The sequence below is a fragment of the Lolium perenne genome, chromosome 2 (genome assembly GCF_019359855.2).
Source record: "Lolium perenne isolate Kyuss_39 chromosome 2, Kyuss_2.0, whole genome shotgun sequence".
NCBI lineage: Eukaryota > Viridiplantae > Streptophyta > Magnoliopsida > Poales > Poaceae > Lolium > Lolium perenne.
In genome coordinates this window covers 11,494,794-11,514,465 of record NC_067245.2, presented here as the reverse complement: position 1 = coordinate 11,514,465, position 19,672 = coordinate 11,494,794, and the positions used below count along the sequence as shown (strand labels likewise).

Below are 19,672 nucleotides of genomic sequence, written 5' to 3'. Positions count from 1 at the left end.
CCCTGCTAGTATATAGAAAAAACCAACAAAAAGCAGCTTGCAACCTCGACTTTTATTCAGACTTTGGCATTTTCATGCACTTGAAACAAGTTTACCAGAAATTCAAGAATGTTTTGCACATCAAAACCATATAACATTATAAGGCTTTGAAAATTTATCAAATCTCCAGCAGAAATAACTACTCCCTCTGTACCAAAAAGATGTCACAGATTTGTCTACAACATCCTTTTTGGGGGGGAATTTTATAATATACCACACTTTTTTTATTCTTTATTATTTACCACATGACCACCACCTGTCATTGTCACTGACATGTGGTGGTCACATGGTAAATAATAGAGAATCAAAGAAAAGTGTGGTATATTATAAAATATCCCCTTTTTGGGGTGGAGGTAGTAGTGATATTTATGAAATCGCAGACAGCGACGCACAACAAAGCTACCATGTTTAATCAATTTCCAGGCTTTGGGAATAAAATTATAACCCGCAGTTACATTTTTTGTACAGATAAACAAAAGTGGGTGCGCCTAAGCACAGAATTTCTGCAAGTACCCACGTATAGTTTGAATATTTGCCTGTACTAACAGTAAACAATTACTTATTACTGCACTGAGAAGAATAGTTACAAACCTTACAGGACAAAATACATTGGCTGCATCAACAGGATATCCAATACACTGCACCTGACAGCAGGACGCAATGTGCAAAGAATGGGCCGTGCTGCCGAAACTGTCAGGTTCCCTCTGCCTCTATGGCTCTATAGCCAACATCTAACCGATATCAGCTTTCCCCAAAAGGGGTGGAACAAGCAAAAGATCAAATGCTACATGGCAAAAGTACGGTGCAAAACTTTCTGCTCAGGTGTGGAAAACTATTGGCATGGTCTCACAAAGCACTACTGTGTACACTGACTTGGTAATTGTCGTCATAGAGAGCGCTCTGATTTCGATATCCTTTGTAGGAATACCTGCATGGAAATCAGAGTTGCATGTTACTTTCCAGGTTGCAAAAATTTGAGGTCCGGAACTATTTTTAAGATAAACATGAACATTTGGTTGTCAAATTATCATGGATAACCAAAGTGTATCTCACAATACTCCAACTAAACCCCTTGGATACAACTCGACACCGCTTACGCAGACCTTTATATTAGATGCTCAGGAAGGCCATGAGAAGCAAACCAGGATTAACTTTCCAATTAAATTTGAAGATATATAATTTTCTATGACAGCAAGGCAACAAGTCACAAGGGAATGAAACTAAAGTATACCTGCACAGGATTTTATGCCAACAGTTGTGATATCTTGGAGCAACTTCCCATTTACCATATTTACCACCACTGAACATTTGCAGACAGGAGTCAGTTCCTAATGTACATGTCAATCACTCGTCAACTTTAGTCCCAAACTTCTCAGCCAAGAACTCGTCAAGAAGACCATAATTTCGAACAGTTTCAGCACTGAAGTTCTGAGCAGGCAACTTTCGAATACATACAAGAATATGTTGAACATCTCGACATAATCTGGGTTCAGCAATCGTTCAAATTACAGTGTTAGAAAAATATAGATACAGAATGCCTGTAACTCAATGAAAAATAATGTCTAAGTTGTATTAGTACCTGTTCTTTGCCTGAGGACTGTTCACATCCAACTTTGAAAATGCTTCTGTGATATGTGAATGGAATATTTGAACTACTTGTCTGCATTGCATTAAGGGGTCAGAGGATAATAGCATTTGATACGATCTTGCAAGGGAACAACAAATAATAACAAACCGTCCTTACACAAACATGTCAAAAATTATCAAGGAAAGCATGCTATGGATAATTATTTCCAGAATAACCACAAAGTACCATAAAAATCAGAAGTAGAACTAGTGGTGCTAACTGTAACGAAAGTAGGGGAAAGGCCATTTTCACATGAAGCCCATATGGGTACTGTTCACGTGGTGACTTCAGCATGAACAGCCTCACTTACGTCACAGAGTTTTATATTCTGTTTGAAAAAATAGTTGCATTCTTCAGGGACAAAGTATTTTAGCTACAAATAAGTAGTTCAACCTACAGTGCATCTTATCTTTAGATAGCTTGAATTCGTTTTTCTCTAGACCTAATATGTTAGGAATTGTTATCATCATATTCTCTCAAAGGTTTTTATCCCCATTCCCCAGTATATGGTCTCACCTTTCTCTACTATCTCTAGCCTTCAGTGATGCTGAATGGCCCTCAGTATGGTTGTTACCCCAATGAACTGACCTTCATCATAAGAGATGTGGTAGAGAACATAATAACTTAGAAATTGCTCTCACATACTTGAGAACTAAGATATTTAATTATTATAGGTTCAGTGTTTCACTAAAGTATCATACATATCATGGGAAAGTTAACCAGCTACATACAAGGAATTGCCTGCATAGCAGATCATAACTGATAATCTCACCATTCTCAAATAAAAGATATGCCCCAAAGATTCTAAAGATACAAAGTGTAAGAAGTGCTAAAGAAATGTTCAGGGGTGATTACTGCACCTGAATATTGCCTGCACATCAACCTCAAGCAGTATTTGAGAAAGGATGCGATGCAAATAAGTAACTTCCTGCAAAAGAAAAATATGAACAAAACTTCAACAACAATTAACGCAAACTGAAAGTAGGCCTGTGATAGAATAAAAATAACATAAATTAGTGACAACAATTGAAACCAGATTCTTATAAATAAAAGACGATAAAGGACAGTCTAATAAATGAGTTAAGATGCTATTTCCTTGCAGCAACAAATGAAATTAATACTCATTTTAAGACCACTGGTACATCATTGAACAGTCACAAAACGTGTGGCCAGAAATCGCAATTAAATGATAAAGAGATGCCTCCATTGATAATGATCTAAAGTGAAACTACCTTTGTAACAGCTTTGGCGAACAGACTTGGCTGCAAATCATTATCATCGGGTCCATTCCAACTTTCCACGATTTGCGGTAGTTTTCTGAGATTTGCTAGCAATCTCTCTCTCATTATTTGGACTAGCTTGGTATGAATTTCATCTCGATGAACCTTGTAGTCCTGTTATTTCCTAGAAACTTGTAAGAAACGAAATTCATGCAACTACAGGAAAAAAAAGATCGGCTAGCCTGACTCATGAAATGTCAAATATATAAATCAGTAACCGTACCTGATTAACTCTATCCAGTTCAGACATCAACAGCTGTTTGCGTGCTTCAGGTATTTTCATGAAAAGTACTCGCCGGATATCTGCAATTTCAAACAAGAAATGATCAGACCAATGAAAAAATCAAAATCACATATACTTCCAAGGATTTCCAAACAGGGGTCTGAAAAAGTGAACATTTTTCTTCCTGCCTAAAAAAATTTGAGACATGCTTGTCGGATATATGTTGCATATTCGGTGAATTGATTCGATAAAGTACCATTTTAGATCGACTATGTTAAACATTTGGTTGGCTGTATATGCATGTACGGAAATAGATCTATCACCCATGTGCTAGGCACAGCAAAATCCCTGCCACCAATGCGGACAGTTCAACGAAAACAAACAAGTGCAAGTGAAAATCTACCAAGATCTAGTTTTAGAGCAACTCTAACAGATACAGAAAAAGGGGCTGGAACCGAAAAATTCCGGCGAGTTTACGGGTTCAGGCCGAAATCGGCCCAGAACAGAGACCGATATCGCGGCCTGGCCCGAAAATACAGTTCTGGAGCCCAAGAAAATCGACGGCCGCCCCGTATTTATAAAAGGCGCGGGGGCGAGTTGGGTTCCAAACCCTACTCCCCCGCCGCCGCTGCAGCTCCACCGCATCTCCGCTCCACCTCCGGCGAGCAATTCCGCCGCCGCTCCGCCACCACCCCTCCTTCTGCAATGGCGCGCGCAAGACGGGCCGGTAGGGGAAGGGGCCGAATCGGCGGCGGGAAGTCGGCACCGCGTCCGCCGCGTGTGCGGTCGGAGGCTGACCGCGCGAGGCGGGCGCGCCGACGGAGCTTGGAAGCGGGCGGCACGCAAGTGGCCGCGTAGGTTCGCGCGTTGGCCGATGCCGGAGCTTCCGCCGCGTGGCGACGACGACGCAGACAGGCCACCTCTCACCTGCGGGAGCTCCGTGGAGGCGGCACCGTTCGAGGTGGCCGCGCTCGTCGTCGCTAGGGCGTCGCCGGCGCGGAAAAACCCTCCTCCGCCGCAAGAACAGCCCCAGTGACAATCCCGGGGGTAATTTCGTAGTTTAATTAGTCAAATTATCGAGCGCGGTAGGGTTAGTGAAGTATTTTGGCTAATATTTGTAAATTATCTTCGAATGTAGCTCGATCGGAGCAAGAGTTGGTTTCATTTTGCAAGATCATCGCAGCAAATTTTCCCGCGACATTTGATTTTCCGTTTTTCAGTTCGCGAGTTCGGTTTCTAATCTGAATGCTAGTAGAGCCCGCATTTATCCGAACCAAAAACACGGCTCCACGAGCCAGCGGGCTGCACGAATCGGCGGGGGGCGCCTCGGTTTCCACTTCGCGCGCCTCCTCGCGCGCCACCCGGCGCGCGAACCTACGCGGCCACTTTCGTGCCGCCTACTTCTAAGCTCCGTCGGAGAGCACCCGCCTCGCGCAGTCCGCCTCCGACCGCACACCCGGTGCCGACTTCCCGCTGCCGATTCGGCCCCCTCCCCTACCGCTCCGTCTTGCGCGCGCCATTGCGAAGGGAGGGGTGGTGGCAGCAGCGGCGGAGCAGCGTCAGCGGAATTGCTTGCCAGAGAGGAGGCTGGCGGCGGCGGAGCGAGTGCTAGCGGCGGAGGGGAGTAGGGTTTGGAAACCGAACTCCCCTTCGCGGCCCGTTTTAATACGGGGCGGCCGCCGAGTTTCTCGGGCCCCCGAACTCGTTTTTTGGGCCAGGCCGCTGAGTTCGGGCTCCGTTCTGGGCCTCTTTCGGCCTGAACCCGTATTGTCACCGGAATTTTTCGGTTTCGGCGTGTTTTTCTGTCTCTGTTAGAGTTGCTCTTAGCGGTCCCTCTTATTGATGTCAGATAGCAATTTAGTCTTATCTCGTACCATCCACGTCCATTATAAGAAATCAAGAAGAGGGTATATCAGATATGGGCCAACCAAACCAACAACATCTAGAATGCACACAGCTTGGATTGATTTGAGCTTTTGTTCAAAGAAGAGCTAGATTTGAGAACGGTTCTTGCAGCACATGAGAAGCAACAAGCTACTACACCTGCCGCAATTAGCATCTAGATGGTAAGGGAGTAGGATGTCGGATTAATCGTGGTGCTAAGGTGAGAATTTACATAATTTGGTTTGCCATATCTGGAGATGTTAATAAGATCACCATAACATGGACAGCCAATTGCAGTGGCGAAGTGGGCTGTTAGAGGCTTCACCAATCACCAGTTCAGTTGGCCTGCTGGCAAAATGGTTATGTGGTAGAAGAGTGGAAGGGTAGCACTTGCCGAGCAAATCATGTCTATGACCAACCAAAAGAAGTCAAATTGTGTATGTGAACCTGGCTCTGGATAAATAGATGGGAATTGCACACCTGGTGAACCTAGCCAAAAGCCTCGGGTTTGCATCCTACCCACAGTATGGTTAAACATGGTACTGGTCTCTTAGCCAGAAATTAGTTGGTTACTTGCTTGTATTTTTTCAAGCTTATGTTGTTCCTTACCCTTCTACATCATATTTCCAAAATAGCAACGGTTCTAGAGAAAACGTGTCTGCTTCTAGCTGGTATTGTAGATATCATTTAGGTAGAGCCATGATTTTCAGTTTCCCATACCTTAATCCCACCAGCTATGCACAAAATCTCAAAATTGATCAACTAAAAACATCTAATCAGAAAAGATAAGGCATCTTACAATCACTTTTTGTACAACTACCTTACAATCACTTGAAGTGACTATATAAGATAAGGCTCAGCCTTCAGAACTCTATGATTATGCTTGAAGTATAAAAGAATTTATGGATACCATAAAAGTTATATAATATGGCAAAAGATTTATGAAAAAAAAATGCTTACCTGGAATCAAAGAATGTATGAAACTGATGATTTGACTCGCCAATGCTAAATGCTTAGAAGTAATTGATTTCAAACCAGATACCTGAAACAGAACCAAGGGAAAATATACTATGAATATCTAACTTCTTGACCACAAAAAAAGTGGCTGCATAACTACATCAAATCAGCTCTGTAGATTGGTTAAGGCCTGAGGAAAATAAAGTGCTATTTTCAAACATAGTAACAACCTTTTTGGCTTTTCCCGAAAATAGTGTTTTCTTTTTTCTTTTGTGAGAAAAAAATGTCCATACATATACAAGTTCATATAGTGCAGGCTTACTTATTTAAAAATTTAGACAAATAATCCAGATAATAAGTGGAAAACAAAGGTGCACAATGAAGAATTGCCACAGCAAAGTACGAGCTGTATTCACATTTAGATGATGAGGACGAACTGTTAAGAACTACAGTACCTGCATGGCACCTGCGCCGAGAACCAGTTGGCAAGTCCTAGTGTTGAAAAGCTTTAGTATTTCAACAACACGTTGGACCACCTCAAAAGATAACGATGGCAAACATTTACTGATGTCAACATATTCTGATAGCATCTTCAGCAATATCAAGCCGCTGGAAAACCAAAATTGAAGCATTATAGAACAGCGGATGATCTCACGGATAAAATGACAAGAAATATAAACAAAGACGAAAAAGTATATCACTATACAGAGGAACAATAAATACAGAGATTGTTACTGAATGCAGCTATCTAAATTTTGAAAGCAAAAGGAATGCACAATATTCCTTTTAATCTATCTGAGTTCTGAGCATAGCAAGCTTTACAAAAGAGAGCAACTTGAATTGAACTATTAAATGATAAATATAGATGACTAACCAGTTTACCATATGATAGCCAACACCTCCAAGCACAATGGTTTGCGACATTGACTTGACATGCCCAGCAACACTATTTTCAATCTGAGGAGAAGTGGATTCAGCCCTGTTCTCATGGCCTGTCACAGATGTTGCATTGCCATTATCAACACTGTTTTCCGTTGAATATGATGGTTCTTGAGCTGTCGAAATTCCATCCTCACTGAACTTTGAGTTGCTATCAGTGCTAGGAATCTCCATGCCGTTAACAGGAAAGTCAGTTGATGACAGTGACAGAACAATCGCTTGGAATTCTTCGGGAACATCAACAGCAACCCACGTCTCTTGGTCAAGAACTGCCTTAATTTTTGCCATCTTCACAGAATATAAAATATTCAGTACACAAAAACTGTACAAATTGTGTGTCAACTATGCACCAAGATTGATGTCAAACCAAAAACTACATTAGAATATTCTTTGACAAACCCTAATTATAATTTTCGAAGAAATTCGAGTTTTTGACAGAGAATTCTGTAAGCCATACTGTCCTCATTTGTTCTACTATCAGTTCATCACAAGGTTTTTTATTCATGGTGAACTCCGCTGTTGTGTAAATAATATTGCTTGCCAAATACACCCGAAAGGCTGAATCGTATACAAGTGAATTTAAATCTATAGGGAACTGCAGGACAAGGCTAAAGACTTCATACTCTAAAAGCTTCTGACCGTACTGGTGAAATTTGAAACAACCTTTTAAGTTCAGAGCTACATTGTAAAACTCAACTTCAACAAAACTATAAGTACTCACCCGAACAGTATGCTGATGGTCAACAAATTGCTTTGATTGTTGCTGCAGAATCCCACGAATGTTGTAACCTAACCTGCCTCCAATCTACGAGGACAAGAGCCGAAGACAAAATTATAATTTGCTTTTAAGAAATTAATACGGATATATGTGCATATTATTTAAGCGGGAAAAATAACCTTTTCTGTAGCAGCTATGAATTCCTCTGTTATATTATAAATGATCAGGAACTCCTGAAGCCTTAACTTGGGATGTAGAGCAGCACGAACACCTAGCAGCTTAGCCCAGCGTCCATGTGCAGCATCACATGCAGCAAAAACTGCTTCTGTGCTTTCTCTTAACACATCAGCCCTGTAGAAAATGCAAGAATTTCAAGCTTTTCACGTTATTACATATAATTAAGATATGCAAATAATAAAATACTAAAGTTAACTTGATGTGCTAAACAGATATCACAACTGACATCAGCATCAGCATAACATCAGGTATTAACTTAGTTTTTATGGAACAAACAACTTGTAACTCGACTTACCGAACATTTTTTATTGAATTTGTACTGGACATATCATTTGCTTTTCCTTGAAACAAGGAAAGCTTAGTAGGACTACGTGTAACAGTACTTGAGACCCGTGAAGTAACACCATTGTCATTCTCTTGGGAAGTATCAACCGTTCGACCATGTTGTACGACAGGATTTGTTGCATCAGTATGTATGTTCCCGTCAAGGTTTCTCATGATCCACTGAACTATTTTTTTAACTTCAGCTGCTTGCAGCAGATGTACCTGGATTTACAAAAAAAATGTTAATCACACGATATTTTTTATTTAATTTTACTTCAAGCAAGCAACATTTGCAGCTTAATAGATTTTGCTTCAAGCAAGCAACATTTGCAGCTTGCTAGAAAAATCCTGTCAACACTACAAAATTTCAGCAAAAGGAAGGAAAAAGTCTATTTTAAACCTTAACCTCGTGCAGGTTCCGCAAAATAAAGCCCGAACTTCAAATCCCTGTCGTTTGTACCCTGAACTATTGAATCCTGGTCCAAATCAAACCTTGTATTTGTTTCTTAAAGAAAAAAATTAAATCCTAAATTGCTACTCTCACTAGCAGTGCTGGCCGACATGTCATATGTATCTTCTACATGGTTTTAAAGGCGCCAAGGCGTCCCAAGGCGATGGGGGGGCGCCTGGACGCATAGGCGCCTAAGGCGCGTTGCAAGGCGACGCCTCTGTTGAAGTTGAAGCTGGACGTGCACACCAGCACGTCGTCCTCTTTCAGCCCAAAAGCCCCTTTCAGCCCAAAAAGCCCAACTAACTATCTAAAGCCTAACCCTAGCGATCCCAGGAACAGCGCACACGAGCACGTCGTCCTCCACTCGTTAGCGCCGCCGGCTCTCCTGGCTCTCCCGTCGCTGACCGCCGGCTCTCCCGTTAGCTCCCTCCTCTCTCTCTTCTCTCCCAATCGATTCCCCTGGTATGTTCCCCTCTCTCTCTTCCCTCTCTTTCCCCATCCCTGGCCCCCAATTTCCCTCCCAGGACCGCCAATTTCAGTTTTCCCTCCCGCCATCGCACAGTTTCCCGCGCGACCGAGGCGTCCAGAAGCGAGGAAGGCGGAGATTTTCACGCCTAGGCGACGACTTGGGACGCCTCGGCGACGCTTTTGGACGCCTTAGGCTCAAGTCAAAGGCGACGACGACGCCTTCGAGTCTCAGACCGCTCGGACGCTTAAGCGTCGCTTAGGCGACGCCTAGGCGACGCCTTTAAAACCATGATCTTCTAACTCCAATCCCCAATTTCTTTCTCTCACTCTTGAATTGGCCCTCACGAGATGCGCCTCCGCTTGGGCGCGCGGCAGTGCTGGTGGTTGCAGTGCAAGAAGGTCCCGCGCCACGCTCGACCACGCCGTGATGTATGCGCGAGGACCCCTGGAACACCTCCTGGAACTCCATCACCGCCACTGAAGATTCATACAAATACCTCACAACACTCCAATCATCCCCGTAAACACTAGTTTTAGGCCCCCACCAAACCAATATGGAAACTCTAGTTCTTGCAGGATCAAGCAGGTCTTGGTTTGTTATTTATTCCATTTAGATAACAACCAGCATGAAATATTTACAATATGCTTAAATAACTATAAAATCAATGGAGAGATTCTGGTTTAAATGAGTTAGCTGTCAGAAGTACCCCTAGCACTCAAACAGAAACTCTGATTTAAATCGTGGCGCATCTTTCAGATTTTAATGATGGTATGATCGCTATTTTGACAACCTTAGATATATCATATATGTACCTAACAACATTTCTAATTAAAGATTTCAGCCTCATCTTACAGTCACTATTTTCACATTAGATAAAACACTCTTCCATTAGGCATCAAATCCACTGGAAAACCCTCCCAAATGTTGTGGAGGTACAAAATAAATATTTGGAGGTACAATATAATCTAACTTCCTATAGACCCTCCAACCAGATTATGTCATGTGCTAAAGGGGAGAAGGAGAAAAGGTCAAGTTTGCGGTGAGTGGTAAATTGGTTTCCTTCTTTTGTTCTTTTATTTGCGACTGCTAGCACTTTCGTCCTTTTGCTTCTCTTAGCACCAACTGAATTTGGACTAGGAATGCTATATGATAACATAACATGTTTAGGATTACCTCAGAGAACTCCTGGACAAGTTACTGGGGAAAGAGGCTTTAATGTCATTGTTCTTATTGTTATTGTTCTTGTTGTTGTCCAGGAATTTATTTTATTCTCCAACCAAGAGAATCACCACAAATGCATGATAGTACCTACTCCTAGTAAGGAATTTGCACTAAATATGTTCCTTTAAGTTAGATTATTGCCACTAAGAATAACTCAGGAGCTGTACAGACAAATATTTGGTGTATCAAGAAAAACTGGGTAAGCAGGGCTGGAACATCCAAGGCAAGCTTCCAACTATCTATTGCTTCTGCCAATATATCGGGAGCATCTCAGTATCTCATCCCTACTGCCAAGATATGACATATGGGCAAGCATTTCCAATAAATAGGCTGATATTTGAAACAGTTGTCGGCCATTATCAAACACGTTATGTAGCTCACAAAGATATGTTTATGTGTATTAAGGGTTAACTTGATAAAGTTATAAAATGAACACATAGTCTTTGTGAAGATACATATATGTCGCATGTTCTTATAATAACAACAAAAGATCTTATGTATGAAGGCATGAGATGTGTAACTCAAAATTATGGACTTTAAATGACCGACCGGTAACATATCAAATTATCAATCGATATGTCACCTAGTATTAGAAGCTTCATTAAAGTACTGCGCAACAGAAAGGAGACACACATTCAGATCAAATTTAGCAGATCATCTCCATCCAGAGGAAATGAAAAAGAATGTCATATTAAGAAATCAATTTACCTGGACTATCCTAAAAATAGCCGACAAAAGTTGAACAAACCCTTCAGATGATAGACTTCGCAGCTTATTTGCTAATGACTGGCCTCCAGCTGCACAATTGCAGTTAAAAACAGGAGTTTAGTGTAAGAAGTAGCAAATTATGAAGAAAAAAGTTGAATCAAGAAAAAATATAAGACCATCAGAATCAGCAGCTCTCTCTCCAGTTACGGAATCAGAATCTATTGGTCTGGAAATCAATACTGGAAGCATCTCTGCAACTGTGGATTTGATTGAAGCTTTCATAACAGTAATAAGTGTATCCCGGTAAATTCTTAGCACTGCAGGAACTTTGTCCTGCAAGATATAAATATGAACCGTATCATTCTGTTTCCACATGGACTAATGACTCGCTGAATATATCAGATATCCAGGAATAAATAAAAATAAAATTACACCACTCAACTATTTAAACTCACAGGAGATTAACCTTTTCAAGGAAAACTGAACTTGATGTTCTGTGCGAACGAAATTTTAGAAGGTATTTAGATGTGCCTTTTTTGCGCGGACCAAGGATAGTCTCTTAGTATAAGTTAAGGCCCCCATAAACCCAGCTTACATGAGTGACAAACATTTTGAATAAACATGAACGTTATTGTGCTAATTGTGTGGTGAAATAGCTCAAACAAATATGAAACTGCTTCTGTACAACTATATATATGTTTTTATCACTCTACGGCCACCGCATTGATAACTCTATGACAGGACACCTGTTTTTTCTGCATATTTACCCTCCATGTGAATCTCCAAATTAATTTAATGGGAACAACTCACAGAACTGACTGTTCTCAAACATGAACGTCATTGTGCTAATTGTGTGGCTAAATAGCTCAAATAAATATGAAACTGCTTCTGTACAACTGCATTGATAACTATATATATATTTCTTATCACTCTACGGCCACCGCATTGATAACTATATGACATTAAATGAAATGAGTTGTAGTCACAGGACACCTAATTTTTCTGCATATTCACCCTCCATGTGAATCTCCAAATTAATTTAACGGGAACAACTCACAGAACTAACCGTTCTCAACAGGCAAATAATGAGGGGAAGAAGACGATCTCTGAGAATGAAGCTTTCCTCTTCATCTACGCTTACCTGCATTGAGGTGATGCACATCAATCAAGAGAAGAGAAGAGAAGAGAACGAGCTGAACATCTTTTACCATAACCACAATAGTGTAGCTTATAAGCTACTCCTCCATACCAAAACGTAGTGCATATGAGAATTTTTAAAAGTCAAATGACATGAAGTTTGACCAAGTATGTAGGAAAAAATAACAACATCTAAAATATTAAATCAATACCATTAGATTCCTCATGACGTATATTTTTGTATGGTATACATTTGGTATGGTAGATGTAGATAATTTTCTCAATGAACTTGGTCAAAGCTAATATCGTCTGACTTCTTAAAAATCTTATATGCACTACATTGTGGCAAGGAGAGAGTACGACATAACCTAAACAAAGGTAGTGTGATGAAATGCAACAGACCATCATTGAAACACAAATTCGTATTTCACAATCTGATTTACTGGAGATCAAAAACTGCTTGAAAATGTCCAGAGCAGACATGGTATATAGAATTGGTGTAGTGCATTAGTCACATTTTGTGTTGTAAGGATCATATGTTGTCGGTAGGCACTGCCTCACTGGAATACTGGATATACATCAAACACAAACAAATTCTAAATTAATTTAGTCATCAAGAAAACTATGTTGCCTCCATCATATGCATACGAAGCTACCAAAATATTAAAAAAATCCTAAAACAAATAGAGTGATAGACATATCTTAAAAATATACAGCAAGGAAATGATATTAATATGGTCCTTGCCTCTTTGGCACTGAATTCATTCACGAAGCCAATGGTGCAAGTAGAAACAGCATCTGCATGTACACTATCTATACTCTCTGCCAGTTCTTAGCCTCTAGATCTCTCAACCTCACTTCATTCCTCATGTTCGTTCAAAATTCTAGTTAACTAATTTTCTTGTTTTCCAAAGCTAACAGAAACGTACAAAAAAACTCAGCACGAATGCATTGCATTACAATGAGGTAAAGATGTGCCAACTAAGAGACAAACAGCAAACTGAAAGTGCACATACTTCATGCTCTGTCCCATTGAGGGGCATAGAAGTCCTCCTTTTCACAGTTGACGAAATCATTGCATCTACAGTTTTTCCATCAGGAACCGCAGCCCGCACAAATTCTGCTGAAAGAATGCTACAAGAATGAATATCAAGTTAAACAGCAAGTTACTGAAGGACAGAAAAAAATCCAAAGAACATCTCTGATAGACTATAATATAAATCTGCTTATGCTATCCATATATGTTTCCCTTTCTGTGTGTGAGACGAAATGGCAATTGAAGTAAAAAAACAGTACTTGGCTCATGTTCTTATAAATCAGATTACAAGCATTGGTAGAGATTACGTCACAACCTTTCTTTCAGAGTTCATAGTGTTCTAAGCACATAAAGGCATCTATTTTCACATCCAAGCTGTTGTGCTAAAACTCCTGTGAACTAAGTATTTGTCCCTTACAATAAGAGAAGATTGTATTGAGTATAAGGCATATGCTTAGTTTGTACAATGATACCTGTTGACTGAATCTAATGATGTTCCCAATTGATCACGAATATGTCGAAAGCAATATAGCCCAGCAAGTTCATCAGTATCCTGATTTAGAAAAGAAAGAATTTATGGATCATGAGAATAAGTTACACATACTACACATGTCTGCAGACTGCAGGATGATGTGTTTATAGTTTTAAGGCATCTTCTAAGTTAAGAAAAATATAACTTAATCCACACATTTATTCATGGTTCATATATTTCTTATCAGTTACCTATAAGAATCCAGATTGAAGAAAATTGAAGGGTAATCAGCAAACGGATATAGATCACTAGATCATAACAAAATTCTACCTTTGAACTGCATGCAAGCATCCTAAAATACTTATTCGGGAAAAGGAAGAGACAAAGATGGACAGTTGGATATTACCACACTAAGAGCATCTCCAGTCGCGTCCCCCAAACCGTCCCCCAAACCGCGCCGGATCGAGCGTTTGGGGGACGTGTTTTGTTTGTGCCGCCTTTGGGAGACGTCGCTCCCCAGCCGCGTCCCCCAAACGCCGCCCCCAATCAGAAATTCAAATAGATGCATTCAAAAGAGATCTTTCCCGCCGATTCGTCGCGATCAGAGTAGCGGCGATCGATCAAAGTACTGGGCGCGCGATCATATTACAGACCGGTGGTGCATGCAAATTAGAAGAAGGGGGAGGGGTTGGGCGACGGCGTCGTATCCTGAGTCGACGCAGGCCCATCGTCGAGCACGACGACCTCGTCGCGATCCGCTCGTTGTCGTGCATGGTGTGTCCGCTCCGTCGCCGACGCAGGCCGACGCAGCGTAGCGATGAAGACGCGTCGCCCGCTTTGCTCGCGCGCCGCTGCCGCCGATGCCGCTGCCCGGGCCGCCGCGTCCGCCGCCGCCATTTTGGCTTCGATGTCGTCGAGAATCTGGCCTTTGAAGAAGTTGTGCGCCGCTCGCGTCCGCGGAGACATTCCCTCTGTCGACGTTCGACGTTCTCAGCAGGGACATGTCGTCCCTGCGTTTCTTGAGCTCCAGCTTCTCCTCTTGCCTCTTGAGCAGCTCCGCCCACCTTTCGTCGTTCTTTTCGGCGCGGGAGAGAAAGGTCGAGGAGACGTCGGCGAGGCATTTCGTGATCGACGCATGCGTCTTCTCAGACGACGCAGCGTCGGCCAAGGCGGCCTTGTTGCCAGTAGGACGCCCTGTCGAAGTTGCCAGCGGCGCGTCCAGATCAATGGCGTCCTTCCCCTTGGAAGGCGACAGGCGCGTCAACCGCCATTTCTCATTCACTTTGAGCTTGCTATAGCAATGCATCAGCGCGAACGGCTTGTGACCTTCCGAGTGCCTCGAGTACAATTCCATGGCCCTATCAAACTAACCAAAGGAAGCAGAGTCATTTCATCGAACACAATGTAGGCGCTACGGATTATGGAAGAAAGAGTCGTACCAGTTGGGCGACGTCGGCGCCGCTGTCGCCTCTGGTCTCTAAGTCCTGATGGTACCCATGGAAGGAGTTCACCGACGCCTGGATGATGGCCCATCGCGTCGACATTGCCTTCTGGCTCCTCTTCATTGTCACTTTGTTGTAGTCGCTGTTGATGAGCTTGCGCTCATCGAACTCGGCCTTGATCCTCGCCCAATACTTCCCGCCTTTTTGGTTGGCGCCGCGATGATGGAGTCATGGCTCACCGTCGCCCACGACTCGCACAGACAAAGATCTTCCAGAGGCGTCCACTTCGGGCCACGTGTGCCCGACGCCTTCTTCTTCTTCTTCGTCCTCACGCCGTTTGCGTCTACCTCCACGAGATCATCGTCACCGGCACCCTCGTCGTCCTCTTCCTCGCCGCCCTCTTCGTCCTCCTCGTCGTCCTCTTCCTCGTCGTCCTCCTCCTCAACCCCGCCGTCCTCCTCAGCACCGGCGCCGTCGTATTCGAGCGGACCCCTGCGGCCGGTGAAAGGGACGCCGTCCGGACCGGGTCCTGGCTCGCGCTGCTCGTACGCCGGGGAGTAGAGGTTGTTGGGGTTGAAGCCGCCGTGCGGCAGCGCGTCCTGGTAGTGCGGCGACAAGTTAGGCGTCACGCACCCGGGAGTGCCGGAGGGGCCGTCGTTGTAGAAGGCGGATGACGACGGAGAGAAGACTCCCGAAACGTACACCGGCACGTTCGTACTATATGGGCTCGCGTTGGTGGCGGCGATACACCCGGCCGCATGTGCCGGTGCCGGCGCGCCGCCAGAGCCTTCTTCTCCAGCTCCACCGCCCTCCGTCCTTTCCGCTCCGCCGTCGATAGCTTCCGGCGCAGGCAATCTTGCTGCCATTCATCGTCGGTCCATCCTTCAGGCTTCTTCTTCAAAGCCGGCGCCTTCCGCGGCCTCGCGAACGGCGCTGTCGCCCCTTTCGCCCATTGCCCGGCGGCTTCTTGGCCGCTTTCTTCGCCATCTTTTTGGGGGCTGTCGGCGGCGCCATGTGGAGAGGGTAGCGCCGGCGGGTGGACGGCGGGTGGACGGCGGGATAGGAGAAATGAATCGGCGGCGGGATATGTTTTGGGAGGCCTGAAATGCGCGGCGGTATAGGCGCGATTTGGCGGGAGCGGCGGGATTTGGCGGGAGTGTGAGACGAATTTTCCCTGTGCCGCTGACGGGTCGGCCCCGCCACTCCCCGTCTCGCTTTTCATTGTGTCCGGCGTCCCCGGTGCGTCCCCTGTGGGACGGGCTCGGGGCGCCGGACACCGAATGGGGGCGCGCCGGACAAAAAAGGGCTTTGGGGGACGCGGCTGGAACGCATTTTCTGTCCGGCGCGCCCCAAATCCCTTTGGGGGACACTTTGGGGGACGCGACTGGAGATGCTCTAAGGCATTGATTCTAAACAAACACACTGTAAATTCATATTGCCCGTTAAAGTTAAACTGTTGTAGATCCAATATTTTTGTGAATCGTGGGGCAACCCATGATCCCGATCACAGTTGACACACGACATGCTCATCGCAACATATCGCCAGTAGTAGATGGATACTAATTTGTGACAAGCTCAGAGTTCCAGCAACACGAGTATCTTGTAAGGCCGCGACACAGAGGAGATCATTCAAGAAATCACGATTAGAGGAACGCCACTCAGCACTCTAGACTCTATTATACCCTGTCAGATTCAACACTGCCTCGCAACTCACTGCTGAAGTAAAACATGCCAGTTCCTCGGTGAATCTGATATCCCAGAATACTTTGTAGTGAAGGGTGGTAAGATACAATGGTTTCCGTTTGATTCTGCAATAAATCCTTTTGGCAAGACATAAGCATCGCCAACAGTAACTATGGGGCATCCGCTATCCAGAAGAGGATTGTAGCAAGTAAAAGTTTGAAACACTACGATATTTCTCAGACTCGTACATGAGCGAGAATACAACAATGCAATGCAACTTTATCTTGTTTTCAGTAAGCATCGACAAAAATGGAGGACAAAGAGTAGTTACATTACATACGAATGTTAAGATAACATTGCCATCAGGTCATGTGAAAGGTAAAAATATAGGCAACTTACTAGCAAATTTTGCAGGTCATCAATGACATCAAGTGCACCAGCACAGTCTGCTGCTAGCACAAGCTGCACATGTAGAAAAAGATTAACAAACTAAAGCACAGAAATATAAAGGCCAAACAATCCTTTAAGCAATAGGTATTTTGATATGATTCAGTACAAAAGCAAAACAAAAAAAATAGTTGTTGCCTAAGGATAAACAACTCAGATCCGGATGCCTGGTCAGGCATTCTAGATGATTGGGTTGCATGAAATAGCTTACTACTGATCTGGCAGAGGCTGGAAAATAGAATGGCAAACATTGGTTGGTTCAATTTCCCTTTAATTCATTTTGCTATTGTAATAAAGAACAGACACTGCGTTTCCACGTAACTACATTTGGCACTTGACATTAGTAACTTCCAAGGTACCAGATGAGAAATATGCATTCCAAGAAAAACAATGCCATGCATATAGCCTAGCAATTCCTGGAGTTCCATGCAGCGCATTTATTGTCAACTAATAAATCAGCTGCAAAAAATGGTAGTAGATGAAAGAACTGGCAAATAAGCCATTAGGCACGGCATCGCAGACCAGCTGTATAATCACACTTACTAGCCCCACAGAGAAACTAGGATTAAGATACTACTCAAGACTACTGGTGAGACTAGTCATTGAGTCGGTAGTTGCTTCCCAACTGAAAACCTACACAGTCACATGACTAGCCCATGAGTCTGTACCCTGGGTGACTAGGCTTGAGTGCTCGACTCGTAATCCTTCGCGAAGAAATATGACATTGAGTATTCTGGTTTGGCATACTTGACACGTGATGGATAGACTGTCATCAACTACGAGAGAAATAATGATAACACAGGACATGAATAAACCATTCTGGCAGCCGCATTGGTTATCCAACGCAATGTGTGGAAAAGGCACTGACCAGCCTGAGCGCGGTGAGCGCCTGACTGACGTAGAGGATGATGGTGAGCTTCTCCTGCAGCGCGACAAGGTTGCTCCGCGTGGCGTTGAGGTCCTGCACCTGCTGCGCGTCCCCGACGAGGTCGCCCGTGAGCACCCGCACGACCTCCCTGAGGTCCCGGATCCTCCCGACGGCGGAGACGATCTCCCCGTCGAGGCCGCGCAGGCGGCCCTGGGCCTCGTAGAAGGAGGCGGAGCGGCGCGCGATCTCCTGCACGAGGTGCGCCTCGACGACGTCGAGCTGCTGGCCGAGGCGCTCCTGCAGCGCGGCGCCGTCGGCGAGCGGGCAGGCGGACTCGAAGGTGGCCCCGTCCTCGAGCGCGAAGTCCTCCTTGAAGAAGAGGGCGGGCACCTCGCGGAGGCAGGCGGCGAGGCCGGAGGAGGGGGAGGAGGGGGTGGCGAGCTCGGCGGTGGTGTGCAGGCGGATGTCCGCGAAGCGGGAGAAGGGATCGGCGACGGCGGCGAGGTAGGGCGCGAAGTCGGCGCGGGAGAGGTCGCAGGGGTGGGAGGGCGCGGGTGGCGCGTCGGGGAGCGAGGTGGGCGGGGGCCACGGGAGCCAGTAGGAGGCGGAGGAGGCGGAGGGGAGCGGGTTGTTGAGGAGCGCGGTGATGGACTGCGGGACGCCGCCGGGAGGGGCCGCGGCGGCGGTGGGGGAGTCGGTGGAGTGGGAGGAGGAGGCGGCGGAGACGGTGCGGAGGGGAGGGCGCGAGGCCATGGCGGCGGCGTATGTCCGGCGGTGGTGGGGGTTAGGGGAGAGGAGGCATGGAGATCGGGATCTGGAGGCCGGGAAGCGAAGGCAACCGAGACCCAGAGAAGAGAGCTTGGCTGTCAGATCTGTTGTTTGGTCAGGTGGAAGGAAGGAGAAGGGGAGAACAGAGGGAGGGAATGACCGAATGTAGCTTGCTTCCCGGTTTTTTCATTCTTCGATTAATCACTTAATCCTCTTTAAATCTTCTTTTTCTAGCTTCACAAAATATTACTGTGTGTCATTCAAACATAATTATGTCTTCCATTTATTTGGCATCCAAATTTCTCTTTGTCATCCAAGAAATTCTTCATATACTTTTGAGCAATCAACAAGATTGAGTATGAAATAAGGAAAACCCACCAAAAACGATACCAATGTAGTCATCTCGACTAGCTCAACTATTCCTACGAGCCAACGCTACGAAGAGAAATACAACATGTCACAAAAAAAATGCACAAACCAATGAACTCTAACTGGTACCCATAAACTATTTGAAACTAGCCACAACCACTCTACAAGGAGAGAGAGGCCAGATCTCCTATGACAGGAGCAAAAGTTGGACTCTTCCTTAGAGGCGATGAAGCCAGCCGGTATGTCAAGACTAGTCATACACAGTATAACGATAACAACTAGCATGCAGCAGCAAATTAATTTTTCCGGTTGCAAGTTCAATCAAGGAAACTCGTCTCTTAGGGTGTGTTCGGTTGCAGAACCAAAAGGGATG

The 19,672-nt window shown here is 44.6% G+C and overlaps 1 protein-coding gene across 1 annotated transcript; it reads right to left on the bottom strand.

The window, feature by feature from the left end:
* Positions 1-428: 428 nt before the first annotated feature.
* LOC127331156 (vacuolar protein sorting-associated protein 54, chloroplastic) lies at positions 429-19,075 on the bottom strand. Its single transcript, XM_051357216.2, has 19 exons — positions 18,163-19,075; positions 17,247-17,309; positions 13,724-13,803; positions 13,231-13,348; positions 12,144-12,218; positions 11,254-11,410; positions 11,078-11,166; positions 8,200-8,450; positions 7,847-8,018; positions 7,671-7,754; positions 6,885-7,237; positions 6,466-6,619; positions 6,014-6,095; positions 3,170-3,249; positions 2,899-3,060; positions 2,527-2,594; positions 1,619-1,699; positions 1,271-1,522; positions 429-967 (listed from the first exon to the last, which is right to left on the bottom strand). The coding sequence occupies exons 1-18, from the start codon at positions 18,913-18,915 to the stop codon at positions 1,384-1,386; spliced, it is 2,961 nt and encodes a 986-aa protein (XP_051213176.1). The 5' UTR covers positions 18,916-19,075; the 3' UTR covers positions 429-967; positions 1,271-1,383.
* Between the last annotated feature and the right edge of the window lie 597 nt (positions 19,076-19,672).

Coding starts and splice junctions, on each gene's coding strand:
- LOC127331156 (XM_051357216.2), bottom strand. CDS start 18,915: ATGGCCTCGCGCCCTCCCCTCCGCACCGTCTCCGCCGCCTCCTCCTCC. Junction 13,349..13,723: donor TCATTAGATTCAGTCAACAG/GTATCATTGTAC, acceptor TCATTCTTGTAG/CATTCTTTCAGCAGAATTTG. Junction 1,523..1,618: donor AGTCCTCAGGCAAAGAACAG/GTACTAATACAA, acceptor TGCTGAACCCAG/ATTATGTCGAGATGTTCAAC.